At 33.8% G+C, this 23,901-nt stretch overlaps 2 protein-coding genes across 3 annotated transcripts in view; one reads left to right on the top strand and one right to left on the bottom strand.

Annotated features, from left to right (window-relative positions):
* Positions 1 to 1,863: 1,863 nt before the first annotated feature.
* On the bottom strand, positions 1,864 to 3,149 carry LOC130446370 (DNA replication complex GINS protein PSF2). Its single transcript, XM_056782591.1, has 3 exons — positions 2,418 to 3,149; positions 2,098 to 2,368; positions 1,864 to 2,046 (listed from the first exon to the last, which is right to left on the bottom strand). The coding sequence occupies exons 1-3, from the start codon at positions 2,660 to 2,662 to the stop codon at positions 1,957 to 1,959; spliced, it is 606 nt and encodes a 201-aa protein (XP_056638569.1). The 5' UTR covers positions 2,663 to 3,149; the 3' UTR covers positions 1,864 to 1,956.
* A 244-nt stretch (positions 3,150 to 3,393) lies between these two features.
* Positions 3,394 to 23,901, top strand: part of LOC130447068 (gametogenetin-binding protein 2-like) — a 31,407-nt gene continuing 10,899 nt past the window's right edge. The window contains exons 1-6 of one of the 2 annotated variants that reach the window (XM_056783696.1): positions 3,394 to 3,630; positions 4,008 to 4,198; positions 5,892 to 6,032; positions 8,211 to 8,461; positions 11,191 to 11,359; positions 14,568 to 14,866. In XM_056783696.1, the coding sequence (XP_056639674.1) occupies positions 3,529 to 3,630; positions 4,008 to 4,198; positions 5,892 to 6,032; positions 8,211 to 8,461; positions 11,191 to 11,359; positions 14,568 to 14,866 (1,153 nt within the window). In that variant the 5' untranslated portion in view covers positions 3,394 to 3,528. Of the gene's footprint in view, positions 3,631 to 4,007; positions 4,199 to 5,891; positions 6,033 to 8,210; positions 8,462 to 11,190; positions 11,360 to 14,567; positions 14,876 to 23,901 lie in introns of both variants that reach the window. The other variant, XM_056783695.1, reaches the window with a different exon arrangement.

Below are 23,901 nucleotides of genomic sequence, written 5' to 3'. Positions count from 1 at the left end.
ACAGCTATCTTCTGTTCATGTTGAGGCGCAGAAGTACCTTGGTACATTTGAAAATTTAATAGCTAAGGGAAACAAATCGCCGCAACAAATTTATAATGCCGACGAAACCGGTGTGAATTTTAGAGCCCTGTTAACAAAAATCTTGGCTTCAAAAGCTGAAACTCGTGTTCCTGGTTTCAAGATGAATAAGGACCGATTAATAATAAGGGTTTGTTCTAATGCGGCCACAACACACTTCCAGTCTATTATAGACACTAGAAAAGAGGATGGATGGAAAATTATTTAAAGAATGGTTTCATGATCAATTCGTGCCTTCTATTAAACAGTTTAGTAAGGAAAATGGTCTAACCCTACGTGCTATCCTTTTGATCGACAATGCTCAGTCGCACCCAGACATTGAAGAACTTACTTTTTTACCACCAAATGTGACAGCTTTACTACAGCCAATGGACCAGGAAGTTTTGCAGGCGCTGAAGTACCGAAAACAGTTTTTGAAATCTTTAATTGAAGACGCTACCAGACCTTTGGTACAAAAGATTAAATAAACAAACATAAAGGATGTAGTCTATTGGGCAGCTTGGGAAAATGTTACAATTTAAGCAATAAGAAAATCTTGGAAGAAAGTATAGACATCTTTGGAATTTGAAGAAGAGTTAACATAAGATGACACCGTTAACTTGATTCCACTGTTACAGAACATTCCTGGTTGTGAGGATGCAGTCGACACAGACGTGAATGAATAGATGGCGACAGGCGCCCATAGCGCAGACTTTGACAGATAATGACATCATCGCAGCTGTGACACTTGAGCAGGTTCAGTGCGACGAGGAGTAGGGGAGCGGTGATGAGCCAGGGTGGGCGGGGGTAGAGGAGAAAGTCTCGCACAATGACGCAGCAGCTGCACTTGATCTTGCCCTTCGCTACTTGGAGCAACAGTCTACTGCCACACCCGCGGAGAAAATTGCGGAACTGCGCGGCTAAAAATAGACTGCCAAAGCTGCAACAAATGACGATGAGGGAATTTATGTCCAAAAAGTAACTTAAGTTTATACTTTTACTCAGTAAGGTGTACCTACAATATTTTAACTGCATATTATGTATGTACTTCTTTTGTTTATTATTTACGCTGTGTCAATTTAGTCTGACTTTATTAAACAAACTATGTACATATTTTAATTTCTTTTCAACATAATTCACGTTCCCAACAGCTTTGTCTACTTTTAATTTGTAAAGTATCATTTCTTTTAAAAGGTTAAAGAGCACTGTTCCTTGCTTTAAACCTCTCTTTGTTTCAAAATTTTTCCATAGGCTTCCTTCAACAACTACTCTTTTTCTCAATATTCTAGCTAAGAGTTTGTATACAACATCCAACAAAAGGATATCCCTATAATTCACTCAGTTTGTAGCATCCCCCTTCTTATGTACTAAGTAAATGATTTCCTTATCCCATTAGTTTGGCATCTGTTCCCATATGTATCTAATCAAATTATATTCCTTAAGGATTCACCACCAAACTTTATAACCTCTATTGGAATCCCATTATTATCAGTACTTTTACAATTTTTCATATTATTTATTACTTCCTCCACTTCTGCTTTCAATGGTGTGTCCACTACCAAGACTGATTCATTCTCTGTCTCCTCTTCTTTGTTCCCTCCTGGGAAGTCATTCTTGTTGATCAATTGAAAATCCAGTATTCAATTTGTAATAAGATATTTTAATGTCAATCCTTCTGCTATCCATACAAAATAGAGAAGATAAAAAGACAAATTATTTCATTGTAGAAACAAAATAAACCAAAATCAGGACAGGTTTTTAGTTTTATCACACCTGTCTACAAATTTTGAATGAAATACAAATTGATAGAATTTATATTTTTTAATGTAGAATAAAAAAATATGGTAGTTATGAACACGTTTTAATAGGGGCAGGAACTCCAGTGGATTAATTGTTAAATTAATTTGAGACATTAAAAGAAGTTGAAGGTTTCCCAAGTAAATAAGATGAAGCATTTGAAGAAGTTTGGGAAGGTCTTATTCTTCTAGTCTAAAAAAAAATTATTAGTAGAGAGTAAAAGATAATTTTGATGGAAGTTACTTTTTTCATCCTATATAACTGATCTAATGCATGTGGTAGTATTGGCCTCATTGAATTAATTTCCATTATAGTCAAGTTATCCACAGCAGCATAAAATTCTCCATTTTTTACAAGTTTTGTTACAGATGATCGTATTTTAGACATTCTTATATCCCATATATCTTTTATAACAGTTCTCACCTCATCTGCTTTGGGAATGTCATCAGACGCATAGTCCAAAAGAACTTTAGCTTCTACCATATAATGATCACTAGGCATTTTTGTAAAATTTCTGAAAACATCATGTTAATAATTATTAGGGAAAAAGATGTTGAACTTACATTGATTGTTTTTCTTCTTCCTTTATGCTTTCCAATTTTTCCACATTCATCCAATCTGGAGGCTGAATTTTACATCTTTGTTGTTGTTTTAGTGTGATAGCCATCCAAAGGGGTACGTTAGTAGGTAGACTAGCTCGAAAGGGTCCTACATCACCCGTTATTAAGTGGATAACATCATTATTAAAAGTAGGAATAATTGAAATACTTTCTTTTTCTGCTAAAAATTCTATTTCTTCTGGATTCATTTTTTGTTACGATTTTGTTTAATTGTGAAATTTTCACTATCAATTCACATTCAAAAATGACAAACACGTTTGTTCCTTCTTATCTTCACCTTATATTTAAAATTTTATTCTACTATTGGAATATCTTAAAAATATTTAATACTTTTCACTTGCCATTATTACAGGTAACCAAAGATTATATGCACACATGCAAGAAAAATACTAGGTTTTAATAAAGGAACAGTAAAGTATGATTATTAACCATAATTGACTTCTTCTTTCCTCGTAAGTTCGGTTTATTCACCATATTTGACTTCTCTTGTCTAAGATACCGAACATAAATTTCTTCAGTATTATGAGGGTTTTCGAAAATTATGAACGGTTTAAGTGAATCATGATTGAATGTTCGAAAACTCTATCACGCTCTCTGTCGTAAGTAAATCGGCTCATAAAACCGCAACACATATCCGTTCTGTGCATAAAACTCTATTATATATCGCAGATAAACGCCATCAGCTGACGATGTCATGTCTACTCTACCCACGTCCACCCCTAGCTTACAGACCATCTTGTTCTGTGCCCTAAAAAGCAGCATGGCTATTTCAAACATTTAAAATCCGAACAAGAGAACCACGCTGCTCTATAGAAATTGGTCTTGGTTTCGAGACCTGTATGTAAGACCATGGTCAAATTATTTTAGATTGCGGAAAAGAAGAGATTACTGATATTATTAGAAAAGAAGAACTAATGACAGATTTGATTTTTCGTCAATTGCAAATGGCAGAAGTGTCATGTTGTTCTGAGGTGTTACGTTATTTATTTAGTGAAAATTAATATCAATAAATTAATAGAACTTTGAATAATTAGAACATTACAAATTCGTTAATATGAATAATAAAGAAAAGTTGCCTAAACTGGTGGATGTGTATCGTCAATCAAACCCTCTTGGTAGGAGGCAGTTGCCTCTTGTTGTTGATGAAAATTTAACGGTACGACTTTTTTATTATACAAATTATACATTTTGTTTGTGTATGTAATTCATTTCTTCCCTTGTCATACATCATTTAAGTTTAATATGAAAGTTACATAGATTCAAGTGATTTGACCTAGAAAGTTCAAACTATCCCTTCTTGTTTTTTGTTCCATATTTTTTAATTTTAAAGTTGTGTCCATAGTAATGGAGTATTCATTTTAAACCATAATTAACTCTTTAATAAATTCCGACTGACCCACTTTTGAATATTTTGTTGGTAAAACCAGGATTCTAAAGAAGAATTATGTACATTTTATTTGTCTTATTGTTCAGTATATAAGAGAATTGTTTGAGATTTATTTATTAGTAATAATAATAATATTCTTTTTTTAGCTTGTTATGGATATTAAAGGTTCAGGAATAATATGTGATAACCAGGTTTTGAGAGGAAAAGAATTAGAAGAATTTGCTTGCAAATGGAGTGTTTTATCAACTTGTGAATTACAGAATGCTCTTCAAATCACCAAAACTGAATTAATGCATGTGTTAAATCAAAACGTACCGTGCGTTGGATGCAGAAGAAGGTATTTTCTAATTTAGAATATAGATTTTTATAAAATAGATATATTTAAATAATCATAAAAAGATTTGGATAATTTAGTTTTTTCTAGCAATTATGATATGACACTATTTGACAATTCCAAATCTTGCCAGTTTTAAACATTTCAATTAAACTATATGTATATATATATATATATATATATATATATATATATATATATATATAATATATATATATATATATATATATATTTGAAGACTCCTACAAAAAAGTAGAGTAGAAACATTGAACTAATACTAAATAATATGAAAATAACAGGATTTAGACCTAGCTTCGAGTGATAAATATTATAATACCATTAACAAGCTGCTTCAGGTGAATGAAATCAGAAACTACCACTATAATAATGTAAGAATGAGTAAAACTGGGTACATGATATAAAGCCAGAAAAATATATGCATCAATGTTTCTCTTACATTATGTATACAAATGGTACATATATATAGCTCCAAACCAATAGACAGGAGCAATAGGAGTGTAGAAGTCTAGAACCAAACACTCTCAAAGTTAAGGCGATATCACCAAGTATTTTTCAAGCAGAAATATATGCAATTGATAAATGTGTCCAATTCAGCCTAGAAAAGAATTATTACAAAAGGAAGATTGTCTGATAACCAAAAGCAGCCATTTGAGCTTTAATATTATTTATAAGATCCAAGCTAGTTTGTGAATGACTAGGCAAGTTAAATATGCTAGGTTAGAAGAATAAAGTTACTATCTAACAGATTCCAGGACACACTGGAGTGGACAGAATGGCTAAAGTAGTGGCAGATAAACCCTTTTCTGGTATCAGCTGTAGAATAAAAGAAGGTAGATAAGGATAAGGGTTGAGATAGGCAAAGATACTATTGGCAAACTATAACCAGGGAAGATCTGTTGAATGAATCAACTTGGGAAAGAACAATCTATGATTACTAGTAGGAGTCTGGGCATTGCCCCTGAAAGGACGCTGAATACTCTGGGTATATCATTCTGTTATATAGAGGAGGAAACCTCTTATCGTTATTCTCTCTAAGACAAAGATGATGAAACTTCGGAGCATTACACCTGGAAGTGTATAAAATAGATGATCTATGGCAGATAGAACCATCTCACATCCTGAATTTTTTAATAGGCTCAGATCTTTGATTATAATCTTGAACTTTATTGTGAAGAAGCTTAGCAAGTGCCCTATTTACTAAGCATGTATTAAGAACAATACTTCCAAAGAGTTTGACAGGTGCTTCTTACTAGTTCTAACATGTGAAGCTAATATAAATTCATTTTGAGGTCAATCAACAAAATATAAACTAAGCAGAAATCATAAATATGGAATGAAATTTGTGTAGTAGATGCCGTCAATGGTAATGTATCTTAATGGGCAGATCATGAGGTCATACCTCTTCATTAGACGAACAGGTGACATCAGAAGAATACATAGCAACTAGATTCAAGTCATAAACAATAGATAATAGCTTTATCCCAGAGTGCATTTAGCAATTATGGTATTTTTCATAGAAACCCATATATTTGTTTATACTGTAAAATCCCTACTAGTGTAAATTTAAAAAATGAAAAAATATCTTTATTTGCATATATCAATATCCAACCTAAACAGTAACATATTGTTAAGTTTGGATACTATTTGTCTAAAACTGCATCTTGTTTATTTATAGTGTAGATAGACTGTATTACCAGTTATTTAAATTTGGCCATCCAACATTGGACCCTCTAATGGTAAAATCAGATGGAACTATAACTATCAGAGAAGATAAACAAGCTTATCCAATTTTAGGTTCAATTTTCCATGATCATGCGTAAGTAACATTTTTATTAAAAACAAAAACATCTGAAACAACTAAAAACAGCGTTAGGCCATATCTCAGGCATGGATTATATTACTACTTCAGAAAAATAGAAGAATATATAACAAAAGTGGATCCCATAAAGAGGTGGAATTTATTTTCAAAATTTTAGGTCCGCCACTAGAGGGCGGATTTGGAAATTTGAAATTAAAATTTTTGAAAATTAATCCAATCAAGTGGCACTTTCTATATGATAATTAAACTCTTTAATAATTTCTTCACATTTTTCATTTCACAAGTTTTAGTCTATCTCTTTAAAAAAAGAAGTAGGGAGAGTGGTTATGAAAAAATGCCTGTATATAAATTAGATATTTTTGTTAATGTTAATGTTAATGTTAATTAATGTTAAATTTACATTTAAAAGCGAAAACTGCATATTGATATATTTTTTCTGTCCTGTTATATCCTAAGAAACCTCTAAACGGCGAGAATTTTTCTTACCTTTTATAACACAAGAATAGTATGTGACTTAATTTTATTCACTTGTTCATTTCTTAAATACTTACTACTAATTTACTATACTACCATTTTATGTCCAATTTTGATAAAACATCAAATTATGAACTTAATTATGTTATGCTATTAAGTCGAATTTATTTTTCTTAACTACATGCTGTCTAAATGATAACAAGGTTAGTATGAGAATTTAGGATTATTATATTAAAAATTGATATAAAAGTTGTACTGTAGCTATTAACTAATAAAAAATAAAATGTCAAAGAAAAATATTCATCAGAACACTACGAGGGGTAAAGCATCTAAAGTACTTATTCCTTTGGTAACAAATAAGGACTTCAATGTGTCTTATTGCCATTACTACTGATACTATACTAATTATATTATTTTAGATTGTACCCATATCATATGGTCCGATACCAGAGTTTGAATGCTCGATATTTTCAGATCGGACTGGAATATTGCAACTGGCTATTTAATATAATCGAAGTCGATCCTAAAGTACTTTCCCGAATCTTGTTGACAGTTGAGGCTGTTTTATAGTAATGGTATAATTTGTCATAACATGCTATTACTGGTCCAAAACGAATACCTGTTCAATGCAGATCAGGGTGGTTGGTCTGTAAATGTGTGGTGCGGGACTTTAGGTCGACAAATGATAGGGTTTTTTTTTAATGAGACAGTTAATGAAGAAAAATATTTAAAATTTTTAAAAAACGAGTTGCCATATCTTTCAGAATTCGCTTTGACATGTTCTTATAACATGATGGTTGCTTAACATATTATTTCATATATGTTTGGCAATTTTTAGATCAAACATACTCTGAAATTATTTGTGGGGCCTAATAAAAAATTTTGTTTACACCAATAGACCTACGACAAGAGATGATATGATTGAAAGAATATGATAAGCAATAATACGAAGAATTTCAATGGCAGACTGATTGCGTTTATAGAAATTTATGGACGACATTTTGAATACCTAGGGCGCCACTAATTCTGTAGTTAGTTATCTAAGTTGTTAATTGTTAAGATTTTTTACATGGTTTATTTTATGATTTGTTTTCATCGTTAGTAACGTTAGCTTTACGTTTCTTGACATATTTCACGGCAGAAAAAATATACCGGCTTGCGGTTTTACTTTTAAAAGACCTACTTAAATTTTTATTTTTCTATTTAAATTTGTATATAGAAATCACATATCTAAAATATATGCAACAACACAATCTAGCATTCATTTACATATTTTGTCTTGCTGGACAAAAGCTCTTTCGAACAATATCAAGTTTATAAAAATCGGCTAAGCAGAGCCGGACTTACAGGCATTTTGTTCATAACAAGGTTCTCACTCTCCCATAACTCCTATATGAAGATATAGACTAAAACTTGTAAAATGAATAATGCACAGAGTTTGTTAAAGAATAAAGCCACTTAATTGGGTAAATTTCACATAATTTTGATTTCTTAATTTCATATTTCAAATATGCTCTCTGGTGGTGAAATTCTGAAAATAATCTCCAAGTGTTTCTCACTTTTATGATATTTTTTTTCCTGGAGCCGTAATATAATTAGTTACTGAGGTATGGCCTATGGCCATTCTTAGTTGCCCACCCAGTAACTTTCCCTTGCTGAACATCTGATCAATTTTGTTTATTGAATATAATATTTTTACAGGATCAGGTTGGCAAAATTGATTGAGAATCAACCAAAAAGAAACAAAAAAAGTGTCAGATGTTTGTTACATTCTTTGGATTCCCAAAGAAGTAGACCTTTGACTCCAGTGTGGAGAGATGTTTGGGAATGCATGAAACCAGAATGTAAAAAAGATGTTTGTATGATTAGAGCATCTAGTCTTCACAGTACATTGGAAACATATTTGCGCAAACACAGGTTTTGTGGTGAATGTAGAACTAAAGTTTTAAAAGGTAATTCATACTTTTCTCTTTTTGTTAGTTTGTTATAAAATATTTAATGAAAAAGCGGTGGGTGGAATGTATAATTTTTCTTCCATATGTTATTTACTGCAATCAAACGTTTTTCAAGAGGCTGTCCTTTCTTGGTCGAAGTACCTACATTGAAAACATATTTATTAGAGGTCTTGTCTGATAGGTTGTTATTATTATTTTTTGTTTTGTATGATTTGTGTGGCAAAAATTCTGTATTTTTTGAATTTTTTCCTTGATTCTGTAATCCCTATGTTGGATGGTTGGTATAAAAAAAATGGCTAGAATGTTATCAATTACAAGAAATTTTCTTATTGTGTATGTGAAAGAAGTTAGTTTTTCTGATACTATAGACTTAACTATTGATATTTCAAACAGTGTGGTAAATTTAAAAACAATTATCTAGAACTCTATTCCATGTTTGCTGAACCTACATCACTAAATTCCAATTTATGAAAATAAGCAAAAAGTTGTTTTATGTACCAGGGTGATTTAATGGAAAAGTGGCTTTTCAATAAAATAGTTACTGTAAAACAATTTTTCAACCCTACACACTTAATTCAGCTCTCCAATTTTTTCAAAACATCCAAAAAATAATCTTTTGGAAGTTCTATAAAATACATGTTTGTCTCTGCTACCTCTTCAATTGTCTGATATCTCTTGCCAGCAAAATTTTGGCAGATAACAATAGAAACCAGGCGGAAACTAACAATATAATTACCTCATTGAAAGTGTTGTCAGCCTCTGAAAATTTACTCTTCTATGAAACTACCTTTTTATTCCAGTTTAATTAAAAGTAATTCTGATGAATTACTCAGTGTTTAAGATCAATTTGATTCTCTTGTGCCTGAATCTGTTATAAAGAGTGAGTGATAAGCTTTATTGTCATTAGAAAATTTTACAATTTTATCGACAAAGCAACACAATTTTATATTAGATAATATAAAAATATAAAATAAGAATTTGACTCAATATAGTAATTATAATCTCTTACTTCACACTAAATTGAATTATGCCATTCTATTGAATTTATGGTAAATTATAGAATTTTGCAACAGAATAATAGGTCTTTCAAGCAGAAATGTTTCTGTCAATCTTCGGAACCTATTAAAAGTATTTGCCATTTTTAATTCCCGAGGTAGGTGATTGAATAATTTTTTTGCGCGAAGTGGATGGAATTTTTTACCAGATCAAAAGGGGATATAGTTAGATAGTTGAGTTGTGAAAGTGTTTGCAAACCAAACAAATAGATTCTAAAATGGAAAGAGCGGGGAGAATTAGATTTTTTTTTTTTTTAAATAGAATTCCTACTATTCAAGCCGTTAATAAAACAAACAGTTCTTTTTCGTAATTTGAAGATAGATTCAAAAAGTTGCAAACTACAAGACCCCCAGAAAGTCAAACCATATCGAAGATGCGATTCGAACAACGATTAGTAAGTTGTTAAAGCAATTGAGAATCGAGCTGTTCAGACACAGATTTTATCGCAAAACAAGCAGAGGATAGTTTTCCACATGTACAGACTATTGAAGGGCACTGTCAATATGTAGACCAAGTAACTTGATCGAATTTGAGGATCGTATTAAGTCACTGTTGAGTTTTAGAACTATAAAGCTTTTTTATAAGATAAAACTAAAGGTTTCTCAGTGTTTAAACAGAGACCGTTCGTGTCCGACCAGGACTTAACAATAATGAGATCTTTGCCTATGGTAGAATGTGAAGCTTGTATATCTGGACCACATCAGGCCTTAGCGAAATCACAAAAAACTGAAGCCATAGAAAATTTATTGTTAAGTGAGGTATATATTTCATTGAGAATAGAAAAAATAGATTTGGAAAGTTGAGTAATATCTGCAAAATATTCAGAGATTCTAAATATTTAGTGCCGGATGAAAATACATTATTACAATATAAATTGCTCAAGTCCATGATTCCTATCTTATGTCCCAAATTGGGCTTTAGGCGGTTATTTCGAAAACTGTCAGCTTTAGAAAAGAATTCAACAACAAATATTCCAAGGAGTAGATAGAATGAGGACTTGGAATCAATCACAAGAGGTGATTCGTTGTGTGGAGTTTTTTATAACTCTGACCTGCATAGAAAATTTGTTTGGCAAGCGTGCATCTGTCAGAATATAATTTTCTGTCACATTTGTGAGAGGTTATCCAATTGGAGAGTGACCTCTTATATTTACCAATATATTTTTGATCAGGATTTAAGGAATTTACGTTAGCCAATTTATAGGTTGTGTTCTATCTTTCATTTTAGTAAAGGCATATTGCATTTTGAGGTTTTATATGTAAGCTTCCTTTATATTAAGTTATTTAAATACTCCAGAAACTTTAGGGGTAATTGATTTTATACATGGCAAAGGTGTATAAATAGGCGAAATAGTATTGTCAGAATTAGTATTAGTGTTAGACGGTAAGCCTAGTCTACATACTTTTTAAAGAGGACTAGTTTAAAGGGCAAAATATAATTACATAATCTGCTAGTATACAAGATATTGAAGAACCTATTGGTGGTCCAAAAATTTGTAGGTAATTTTTATTATTGTAAGAAAAATATGTAAGTTATTAATTCTAACAAAGTTTCTTTATTATATTTGCAATTTTTACTTATATCACTCGATTTGCATTGTAGAGCTGCTAGATATGTTAAAATTACTAAAAAGTGATATTATATTTAATATTTATTATTTTCTTTTTTAGCATATTCATTATTAGTTGAAGAACCTGAACCTTCAAAAGAAAAGGGTTATGTTTCCTCTTTATATGCAGGTATTAAGAGATGCTTGCCTAACAAACATATTCATCTACAAACCAAGACTGATCTTATTACTAAGCTAATCAGCCGGGCTGAACCTGAACTTTTGGGAAGGTAAGTTTATATATATATATATATATATATATATATATATGTACAGTGCTTTTCAGATAAACGTATCCACCTTTAACAACTTTTGTAATACTGGTATTTAGAAAAAATCCAAAAACACGTCAATTTATGTTGGAAGGGGCAAGCATTATGGCTTATTTAAACTTACTGGAAAAGCCACCCCCTCACCCCTAGCAGCATCTCCTTTATTTTTTTAAATTACTTTTCATATTTTTTATGTAAAATTTGGATACTCTTCTTTGAGCTGATTTCAAAAATGTATAATACTTGTAGGTTAAAGTGGTTAGTTTATGAGATAAACAATTTTTCTTTTAAGAGCATAAATTTTACTTATTTTTTACTTTCACCTTATTTGCCTGTACTAAAATGGGTTGTACAACAGTTCAAACTCTTTAATCTTTTTAACTGTGCTATTTATTCTACTTAAAAAATCCAAACAACAAAAAACTCTACTTTTTATTAAAGTTTGACATTGTCAACTAGAATTTGTAGTCACTATTGATAGTGTAATTTGATACATTATTTATTTTGTTTCTCTGAAATGGTTTACTCTTTGCAAGAAAGAATTGAAATTGTAGGTTTATACTACCAAAATAATAATTGTGCAAGAGCTGCTGCTACAATATTTAACGAATTACATGACGGACATGACAAGACATGCAACTCATAAGTATGTAATTCAACTGATGGAGAAATTTACCACAACAGGGTCTGTTTGCAATAAAGTGCATAAGCGAGAGGGACTCGTAAATAACGAAGCAATCCAAGTGGCAATTTTAGGGCAAGTCAGCTTAGAAGCTCAACAACCCCAATCGTTGTCAACAATAAGTAGAGCGATCGGTGTTTCATCTTCTACAGTTTTCTGAGTTCTACATAAATTCAAGTACCACCCATACAAAGTTAAGTTGGTGCACGAGTTGAATGAAGATGATTTTGATCGTCGTCTAGAGTTTTGCGAATCAATGACGCAAATTATCAATAACAATCCACAATTGTTAAACAATATTTGCTTTTCTGATGAATGCTCTTGGTCATTAAATGGCTTAGTAAGTAGGCATAATTGTAGTGCTGAAAGTGATCCACATATTATGCGTGAATTCCATACACAACATCCCCAAAAGTTAAACGTTTGGTGTGGTATCCTAGGTGACCACATTGTCGGACCTTTCTTCATCAACGGAAATTTAAATGGTGAATCATATCTTGAGTTAGTCAGGGAAGCGGTTGACCCACGTATTACAACAATAATAGAAAATGATGATAACTTTTCCGAAGATTTACTGGTATTTCAACAAGACGGAGCTCCCCCACACTATGCTATACCTGTCCGACAATTTTTAAACGAAACATTCCCCGCTCGTTGGATAGGTAGAAGGGGGCAGATGATGGAGTGGCCACCTAGGTCACCGGATTTAACACCCCTAGACTTTTTTTTATGGGGGTATTTAAAAACAAAAGTTTATGCTACCCAACCAGAATCTCTGGATGATTTACGAGAGAGGATAGAAAATGAATGTCGACAATTAAATCCAGCCATATTAAGCAATGTCAGAGAGGCATTTCAAAATAGATTATACCATTGTATGGAAGTGAATGGTACTCATTTTGAACACTTATTGTAACTTCATAATAAATAGCACAGTTAAAAAGATTAAAGAGTTTGAACTGTTGTACAACCCATTTCAGTACAGGCAAATAAGGTGAAAGTAAATAATAAGTAAAATTTGTGCTCTTAAAAGAAAAATTGTTTATCTCATAAACTAACCACTTTAACCTACAAGTATTATACATTTTTGAAATCAGCTCAAAGAGGAGTATCCAAATTTTACATAAAAAATATGAAAAGTAATTTAAAAAAATAAAGGGGATGCTGCTAGGGATGAGGGAGTGGCTTTTCCAGTAAGTTTAAATAAGCCATAATGCTTGCCCCTTCCAACATAAATTGACGTGTTTTTGGATTTTTTCTAAATACCAGTATTACAAAAGTTATTAAAGGTATATATATATATATATATATATATATATATATATATATATATATATATATATATATATATATATATATATATATATATATATATATATATATATATATATATATATATATATATATATATATATATATATATATATATATATATATATATATATATATATATATATATATATATATATATATATATATATATATATATATATATATATATATATATATACAGTGCTTTTCAGATAAAAGTATCCACCTTTAATAACTTTTGTAATACTGGTATTTATATATATATATATATATATATATATATATATATATATATATATATAGAGAGAGAGAGAGAGAGAGAGAGAGAGAGAGAGAAAGAAAGATGGAGTTCTACACCACCCAAGCATGTGATTGATAGTTTGAGTATTTAGTGCATATATTTAGATGAATATACAGAACCAGAGTTAACCACCCAATATTATAGTTCAGCGACCGGTTACACTGAAAGTCCCACCATAGCAGAATCAAAAATGATATTATTATTATGATATTGTGTGTGATGATGTGAGTTGAATGTACAATAATGAATCAAGTGAGTAAATTTCATCAGAATGACTTTTAATGAGTGTTCAAAATCCATATAATGGGAAGCTAATTGATATAAATTGGACCAGGGCTCTAATTCTTGTCGTAAGCTTAAGATCTACTGTTTTCATTGATATTTCATCTGGAATGTTCTTTAGCGGTATTTTAGGGTTGTGATGAAGACCCTTTTAGAGGAAGCGAAGGCGCAACGAATGGACGCGGCTTAGTGGAGGCAAAAAGGAGAAGAGAAAGAATAATTTATTTGGGCAAGAACTGAGGAGGCAGCTTTTTTTAAAATGATTACATTGTACACTTTTCAATTACTAGTAATCAAAATTAAGATCATATTTAAAAATAAAGGTTTATATTTGTAGCCTTCCAACCGATTTTTAAAGTTTCTCGGCAAGGTTTCTTTCTATTTTCATACAAGAATTACTATTGTTAGGGGTAGATTCTTGACTAAAATATTTTTCCTTCACCCCTTTTAATCTATTTTATAATTGCTGGTGGAAGTTAAGTTTCATATTTTTAGAGGTTTAAATTCTTTATTTTCTTACAAATATTCATCATTTGTTGTGGTACAAATATTTTAGTCGTACCATAGTATTTATCATATATATTTTTTAGTCGTAGGGAAAGGCACGCGAAAACTTTAGAGATTGCCCAAGAAGAAGTACTCACATGCCTGGGAATATGTATGTATGAACGTTTACATCGCATATATATGCGCATGCGTGAGGAAGAATGTACCTGTCAAGTGTTCGCCGCAGTAGCGGTTCATACGTTAAGTCGAAGTTTCGAAACTGCCGTAGAACGCATAAGGGGTATCTCACAATTGGAACTTCTCTACGCGGAATTTGCGCGAGAAGAACAACAGAAACAAATCAGAAGAGAACAGAAAAAAATTAAACGCAAGCGCAAAAAGGGTGAGTGCTGTACGTTTGATTGTTTTTTTAGAATAATAATTTGGTTAATAATTACAAATTGTTGAGATCTTTACAAGTTAGAGTTTATTCAGAAATACAAACACAGAATGCACAACCATATGACCTATTGAAAGTGGTGGAAAATCTGGAAATTTTTCAAGTTATTTCATCAGAAAAACTCCAAAATATTTTTTTTTTTCGTGCAGCCAACAGTTCCAATAAAAATGCATAATATTAAATTTCAAAATGATTTCAGAAGTGAATAGTAGAAATAATTTATTACGAAATATTTTAGACACAAATATGTATTCATTGTTTGGGACTGCATCACAGTAATAAAAATTACTTACATTAATTAGTTTAGAACTGCCATGTGTTAAATTTGGTTGTTTCTTTTAAAAAACATTGAATTCATCGAATTCAAATTGACGCTTGATAGATATATTAAGCTTATTGATTCTGTTTGTTAGAAATCGTTATTAATTTTCATTGGTTAGATTATGAATGACATTAAATTTTTATAGGTTGGGTAAGGTTTGTTGGTTGTTAATAGAGTTTGCTTTTTATTAATTTATTACAATTGCAATAATTATATATTACTATAATGCAATAATTTCCTATTTTATTTAATGTCGATCATTTACTACACGTTACGTTTTCTTGAAACTAAATTTATTGGAGACGATAATAAAATTTTATTGACTGGTGGAAACAAATGAAAATTAACGATTTCTGTAACAACTAGAATCAATAAGCTTAAGCGTCAATTTGAAAATCGATTTTTGATTTCGATGAATGTTTTTTAAAAGAAACAACGAAATTAAAAACGTCGCCATTCTCAACTAATTACAAAACATTTTAATAATTGTTATATTTTTATAGGTATTTCAAAATTGTACTTTTACCGTGGATCCGGTCCCTGATTAAAAATACATAGGTATTCGAATGCTTGCGAATAAATTAGACTTAGTGCACTTTGGTGTTCAATTTTGCCACAATCCCACTATGAAAACGCTCATGAACTAGTTTCGTGTGGGTGTGTGTATGTGTGAATTTTTCGGTTATTTCGACCAATAACGTCATAGCCACATTGTTTTGGGATTTCAAAGGTGTAATCTCTATTAATTATTTAGAAAAAAGGGAAAATACGACTGGTCAATGTTATGCTGACTTGCTGTCACATTTAATAACGAAAAACGATGGCATTTTTTCAAGTTTGAACCATATGCACAATACTTATTACAACCTAACATGCGTCTAGATAAAAATAAAACAAATATCTATATAATAGTGATTTATAAGTGACGTGCTAAATTGTAATTAGACGTTAAAAAGGCAAATACAATGATATTGTAATGAACAAGTTGTTGAACATGTAAGATAAGGTTAGGTTAGGTTAACAGGGCGATCTCCACTTTTCAGCCGAGATCCACTCGGAGGCCTTAGACCCATTGTGATGCCCTTGCTGACTTTTCAGTCAGCACCATTTCACTCCCCTTCCCTATCCCTTCCATTGCTAGGTCCTTGCCCCTTCCCAAACTTTTCCGGTTTGCAATGAAGTGGTTCAGGTCCTTAACACCCAGCTTTGCTACTTATTCCAAACATTCCAATGTTTCACTCCCCATGCATTGTAGTCGTTTCGGCGCCAATGCTGTACAGTGACACATTAGGTGTTCTATTGTCTCTTCCTCTTCACTGCATTCTGCACAGAGATCATCGGTTCTGATACCCATTTTCCTGAGTCTAGAGCCTACTGTGCAATGACCGATAATCACTGCTACGACCCTTCGGATCGAGGCTTTCCCATAGCCTAGCAGTTCTGTTGTCTTCCTCTTCTGTAGCACTGGCCACAAGGAGCGTGAGATGACACAGTCATCTCTATTACTCCATCTCTTGCCGTGCCCTCCCTCTAATGTTCTATCTATCGTCTCTCTCAGCAATTTGATCGGTGGTAGTGGCAAGCCCACCGCTTCGTCCCCGCTCCTGGTCGTTCCCAATTTGGCTAGTTTGTCTGCCATTTGATTCCCTTCTACATTGCTGTGTCTAGGTATCCAGCAGAGTATAACCTTTCGGTCACGAATCCATGACAGGGCTTCGCGACAGCTCACCACTGACCTAGATTTTACTGCCGTAGACGATAGTGATCTCAGAGCCGCTTGGCTATCCGTTCCATCTCTGCGGCTCGTTCTATTGCCCGCAGCTCAGCCTGCAGTATGTTGCAGCCAGTTCTAAGCCTCAAGGATTCCCTTATTCCCAGAACTTCAGAGTATACTCCCGCTCCCGTCCGTTCGTCCTTTACGAACCCGTCCATTAAGATCGAGTTACTTACTGTTCTTGGGTTCTCTTCACAGTCCTCTCTCGTTGGTATGAGGATGTTCCAGTCTATATCAAAAGTCACTCTGGCGGTAGTGTAGTCGGTGCATTGTTTCAACACACCTTTATCTACTGTATCCGCCATATTCTCTATCTCCCTTAGTATCCTGGTGTGCCCATAGTTGGATTGTTTCCACAGCCCAGTTTCCCTCAATCTGAGGGCACTTTTAGCTGCTAATCTTTTTATGAGCAGATCCAGTAGTTTCAGATTCAGCAGCACATCCAGTGCGACCTGGGGTGTGCTTCTTTGTGATTCCGTTATGCCTATGGCTGCTAGCCTTTGCACCTTGGTGAGTTTTTCCGCATATGTCTTCTTATTCATAGCCTCCCACCACAATACGGCTCCGTAAGTTATAATGTGTCTTACAACCTCTGTATACAGCCAGTGTATAAGCTTTGGTTGTCGTCCCCATTTTCTTCCAAACATCTTCCTACAAATGTAGAAAGCGTTGATTCCCTTTTTCATCCTATCCTCCCATTCCTTTTCCAGGAGTCTAGGATTAATCCCAGATATATCGCCTCCAGTAAGAGGGCCACACAATTTCGGTAGCCGAAAATTAGGTATCTTGTATCAGCTAGTGAACAAAATCAGTACGGTCTTTTCGGAGTTGACCCCGAGTCCATTGTATTCTGCCCAATCGATGATTTTCTTAAGAGATGCCTCCATCAAATCGCTTAGCGTCTGTGGGTGCTTGCCCGTGACGAGTAGCACGACATCATCGGCATATGCTATTATCTTTACTCCTGAGTTTTCTCAGGATTTCCTTAATTACTATTAACCACAATAATGGGGATATTACACCACCCTGTGGTGTACCTCTGGTGGTCCTCTTTTTGGTTCTGATTTATCCCATTTCCAAACTGATCTCCCTGCTCTCCAGCATGCATACCAGCCAGTTTAAGATGGTATCGTCAACCTTGTGATTCTCCAGAGCTCTACTGATTGATTCCGTTTTGACGTTGTTGAATGCTCCCTCTATGTCCAGGAATGCACTCATAGTGTATTCTTTTCTTTTGAAAGAATTTTTCAACTGTTCTCACTACTTTATGCATAGCACTCCCTACGGATTTCCCTTTCAGGTATGCGTGTTGAGCTTTGCACTGCTTTTCTATTTTTGTATCTTCTTTGACAACTTGATTCAGTAGCCTTTCTAGCGTCTTTTGCAGAAACGATGATAGGCTTATGGGTGTGTAGTCCTTCGGCTTGGTGTTGCTTGGTTTACCCGATTTGGTTATGAAGACAACCCTTACTTCCTTCCACCTTCTCGGAACATGTCCGAGCCGTAGGCAATCTTAGAATATCTCAATAAGCACTTCTATTATCTCACCCAAAGCCTTCTGCAACGCTACCCTCTCCTTAGTAATTGTTCTTCTAATCATCTCCTCATTGTGCTCTGGAAACGTTTCCCTTTGCCTCTTTGGCATTTGTTTTTCGATATCCTGGCATCCCGAGAAGTGAGTTACAATCAGTAGCTCCAGTGTTTCACTGCAGGACTCAGTCCACGTACCGTTTGACCTCTCTATGCTCCCTAAGACCATAAGGTCCTTTGAGAGCATTTTCCTGAGCCTTGCGGTTTCGCTGGTCTCCATTATGGATTCCATAAATTCCTGCCGTGATTTCATCTTCTCCTGATCTCTGTTTTATAGCCATTGAAGCTAGCTTTATAAGCTTGCCAATGGCTATCATCTTCTTTGTTTCCCTTTGCCGTATTGTACAGCCTTCTAGTCTCTGCCCTTTTTTGCTTCAACTCCTCATTCCACCATGGTGTGGTTTCTTTGCGCGTTCAGCTAATCGGACAAGATTTCCTAAAGGCTTTTAATAATATGTCACTCAATGTATCGATCGTTTCTTCGAGCTTCTCAATCGAGGGCTGTACGGGTCTCGAATCCCATTTGGCTCTCGTCTCCTCGAGTTTCTTCTCCTCCTATTCACAAAGGTTGGGGTTTTTCCCCTATTACAAATAACAAGACCTGTGCAATAAAATCAAGAATTGACTCACCTCTTTCGTTTATATCCTTGCTTCTCCACTGGGTGTGGTGTCCATTGGCATCACATTCTATCACCATGTGCTTTCTCTGAGCTCCAGCCTTTCGGACCATGTCTCTGACAGCTGCTGGTTGTGGTTCTTTCTTCTCATAAAGCATGTACGCCGAGGCTGGAAGCATTTGGTTTTTGCCTTTTTGCTCCCATGCCACTACGGTCAGGTCATTGTTGCTATACTGTGAAAGTAGAATGAAATGTAGTAATTTCTTTGCTACTATACACGCTCTTTTCCTACCTTCAGTTTGTGAATGGAATATTTCGTATTCTTTTGATTAATCTGCACCACCCGAAGCTTCCCCGGTCGGATTGTTGTCCAGTTCATTTGGAAGTCTAACTTTCAGGCTTCCCAAACCGAACTTGATGCAGCCCTGTACTTTTATCAACTCGGCAAGGGATGCCTCATCGACTGACATGACGATATCCTTGCCTTTCCCATTTTTACTTTGGGTGGAGGATAAAATCCTCCACTCCTTTGTATTCAGGCCCTTATGCATTCTTTGAACGACCGCCAGTGTCTTCCGATCTTCCAGATTCGGCGGCGGGACCCACACAGAGACGATCTTCCTCAATGGCAGCGACGATTTCGGGATAACCTCTAGCTTGGAGCCCGGCCACAGGTCATCGCACCCCTCTACTTCTTTTAGGAAATCAAGAGACTTCCTGTTGGAGCACCCGACCACCTTGACGCCCCTCAGCCACCCCGCGCTGTCGAAGGATATTTCTTCGTCGCTGTCATCTCCTTCAAGATCAGCAATTGCCTTCAGGATCCTCTTCTCAACCTCGAGCCACCTGTCGGCCTACCATCCAGATCTAATCGATCTACGATGGCAACCTGAAACTTCTGTGGCGACTAAAAGCTATTCGAGGGCTTAGGCTTTTTTACCTTCTTATCTTCCTCTAGGGATCGAAATGGCGTATAAGCCCTTTTCAGGCTTTTTCCACGTCCTCCGACTTTTGAGGCCTCCTCTTTGTTTTCAAGGCACGAGACGGAGGGTTTTCCCTTTCGTACTTGCTCACAATCTTTTTGTTCTTCGCGATGTATTCCCTCTCCTTTTCGGTGAGGTCAGAATCGCTCATTTTACTCATTTTTCGGAGATACGCCTGCGCATTTTTATAGCCTCTTCGAGCTTTTCGCGCTGGCGTGCTCTTCTTCCTTTTTTATGAGCCCTTGGGATCGACTGTGTTGGCCCCTTTTAGGAGCGCCTCTTCTGTATCGGTGTCTATGCCGGTGATGGTTCCCCTTGACGATAACTCGTCTTCGGTTACCCCACCGATCTTCAGGCCACCCATGACCGATGATACATTTACAACATAGTAGTATAATTTATAATAATGGGACATTACATTTTAGATATCAAATTTGTGTCTTTAAGATAACATAGCACCTCGTTTCCGGATGAAGAGAGAATTGATTTTAAATTTTTTCCCTGCTTGTAGCATCTTCTATGCTCTTCATTTTGAAAACATTCGATTAGCAGATGCTTCACTTTGAGTCTGGTTTGACATAAAGGCGCCGTTTCTTTTGTTAGAAGATATTGATGTGTTTATGCGCGTGTGTCCAATTGTAAGTCGATTAAGGATTACTTGTTCTTGTACTTCTTTTTTTGGGTAGTGGCAGTTTGGTTTTAATTTCGGGTATTACTTGTTTTAAATTTGTTTATGTTGAGATGATGTGTCGCTGTCACTTAAATCGGTAGTTGAAATGTTGGTAGTAAAGTCTTGAAATATTAATTTTCAAGGTTTTATTTTGTATGTTTTTATAGATAAAATTTATAGGTGGTATTATCGTTTGTTATCACAAAAGAATCTGGAATAGATTTGTTTTCAAGGGTAGAAATGAAAATTTGTCTCTGAAAGCTTAATACGTGGCTAAAATCTGACTCAGGCATTTCTACTCTTAGGAATGTCATTTTCGATACTGTTTTTATTCCCATCTCCCATAGTTCAACAGAAAACGTTTTTCTGTTGAACTATGGATCCAACACATACAATGTAGTCGTGAATTTTGGCTCCATCTATTGACGTATGGATGATAGCTTGTTTCTTAGTAGGATATTTATGAGTGGCTAGTAAGTTGGAATAGGTTTGTTGTGATGGATTTATTATTCGACTGTTTGAAATTTCATCTGTCATCTTCACATACTTTGGAGAATTTTCTAAGACTGACTCTGTCGCTAGTTAATTTACGACAATTAGGACAGGTTTCGAAAAAACCCGTCGGAAATCCCTCGCAAACCAGATTGAAAGAGATACAATTAGTTGATCTAGTACTCACTGTGATTGTCCGACAGACACTAGATGATTTGTTTCCAATTTCAATAAAAGCTGTTTATTTTAATAAATTAAACAAGACCGAATTAAACGTGGTATTACCAACCGAATTCAGGATCGGTCTCCTCTTCTGGTTTCCAAATAAAATATTCTTGAACTTTCGCGAAAACCTGTTATTAATTTTATTTTTTTAAACTCAGTCCAGTCCACACTAGACAATTTTATCCCACTTATGACACCAAATTGTAACGTTTCTCTGGTACGGTTCGAGGATAAAATTGTACAAGCTAGTTTAATACTCACAACTTTATTACACCACAATTATTACTCTAATTACAGCGCTTCTAACAATTCACTAACTTCACTTTAGATATCATTTTTCACTGCCCAGATTACTTGTATCATTCGCCACGTAACTTCAATATTCAACAAATTGCTCTACTGTCAGTTCCTGCCTTACACAGTGTGTCTACTTAAGTTGGAACCATATAGAAAACTCTTTTATTAGTGGTTTTATGAAAAAAAGTTATTCTTGGTAAAAAGTTTTGCATGGTCCAAAAATTAAAATGCAAGCATCAGATCAAGGTTTGTCAAAAAATTTGAATTTTTTGCAAGAAAAAAGTATCTTTACTAAATTTGAAGTAATGCTTTCTGTCGTAGAAGACCCAAAAATGTCATTAAGAAAAAGGGCCTCTGGAATCCAAAAGTAATAAATATCATGCATACAAACCGCAATTTGTACACACGTTACTACCTATTCGTTTTGAATTCTACGCTCTGATCCAAGGAAAGTTGGATCAAGGCCCGTATTTTACAAGAACTATAATATTTTCCGATGAGGCAACATTTTCTTCAAACGAGACCGTCTCATCACAAAATTGTCGCTGGTGGTGTAACAGTAATCCAAACTTTTTAATAAAAGCTCGAAATCAATATTCTTTTAAAACGAACGCATGGTGTGGTATGTACAAAAATAAACTAGTTGGAACTTTTTTTTCAACATTCCTTAAATGCCGCACAATACTTACAATTATTAGAAGGTATGACATTTTGGTTCCAACAAGAAGTTGCCTCCATCCATAGTACATTTAACGTTAGAGTACTCCTTGAAAATATGTTTAATGGGAAGGTGATTCATAGGTAGTCAGATATTTTTTGGCCTCTTAGGTTGACTTAGATTTGACTAGACTTGACTTTTTTCATGGGGTTACTTGAAACAGCAGGTTTATCAGTGAGAACCATTTGATGATGTAGACCATTTGGAAAGGATTATTTCTGAAGAATGTCAAAAAATTACTCCAAATATGATAAGGAAAGTAATAAAAGAGTTTGACAAAAGAACAATTAAATGTTTACAAAGCGAAGAATAAATATTCTTTGTATGGATTTTTCAATTTCTACAATAAATAATTATTATGCATTCATTACGTGTGTAAATTGCAAGGTTGTTCAAAACAGTAATAAATAGAAATGTTATCATATTTTTAACAGGTAAGAGAGATAAATTGTATCCCACCAGAATAATTAATACGGAATGATTAGTAAATAATCACAAAATCTGAATTTTCGTAATAAATGGCTGTAATTATATATTTAAATATAACTTTTAATTCAAAACAACTTTACTTCAACATTTTTCTGAATTGTAAGAAATAAAGATACTTTTCTCTTGCAGAAAATTTAAATTTTTTGACAAACCTCGATCTGATTCTTGCATTTTAACTTATGGACCATGCAGAACTTTTTATCAAGAATACCTTTTTTTCATAAAACCACTAATAAAAACGTTTTCTATATGGTTCCAACTTAAGTATATGCTTTTGCAATGTTTCGAAACATCGTGAACTTTCTGTGTCCAGTTACAGTTAACATTTTCCAGAAACATCTAGAACAATACTTCAATGGATACCAAATAGATGGTCACCCACGACCTTTTATAGTTTCCAACACATTTAGTTATGATGGACTCGGTCAAATGGCGTGCGGCTATGTATCCGGCACAATATATAAAGATTATTGTTGTGGGGTTATGGCAATAAAATACCTACATATGTTCTCAATATTTATTCCTAGGGTTCGAATATTTATAAATTATCCTAGAATTGTAGTGTTTTCTCGGTGATGAATATTCCAAGGTTTATTTATTTATGTATTCATCTTCTGGGATTGAAATTATAGTCATAAATATATAAAAATATAAACATTGCATAATATAAAAAGAATTAAAAAATCGAACATTTCTTAAATTAATTAATTGAGAATCGTGGTAAACTTGTAAAGTTAATAAAATATTCATATATTTCAAAATATGATCTACCAACTGATATTAGACGTAATTTTTATTTAT

Source organism: Diorhabda sublineata, chromosome 7, assembly GCF_026230105.1.
Source record: "Diorhabda sublineata isolate icDioSubl1.1 chromosome 7, icDioSubl1.1, whole genome shotgun sequence".
NCBI classification, from domain to species: Eukaryota; Metazoa; Arthropoda; class Insecta; order Coleoptera; family Chrysomelidae; genus Diorhabda; species Diorhabda sublineata.
This window is presented reverse-complemented; position numbering and strand designations above follow the sequence as displayed.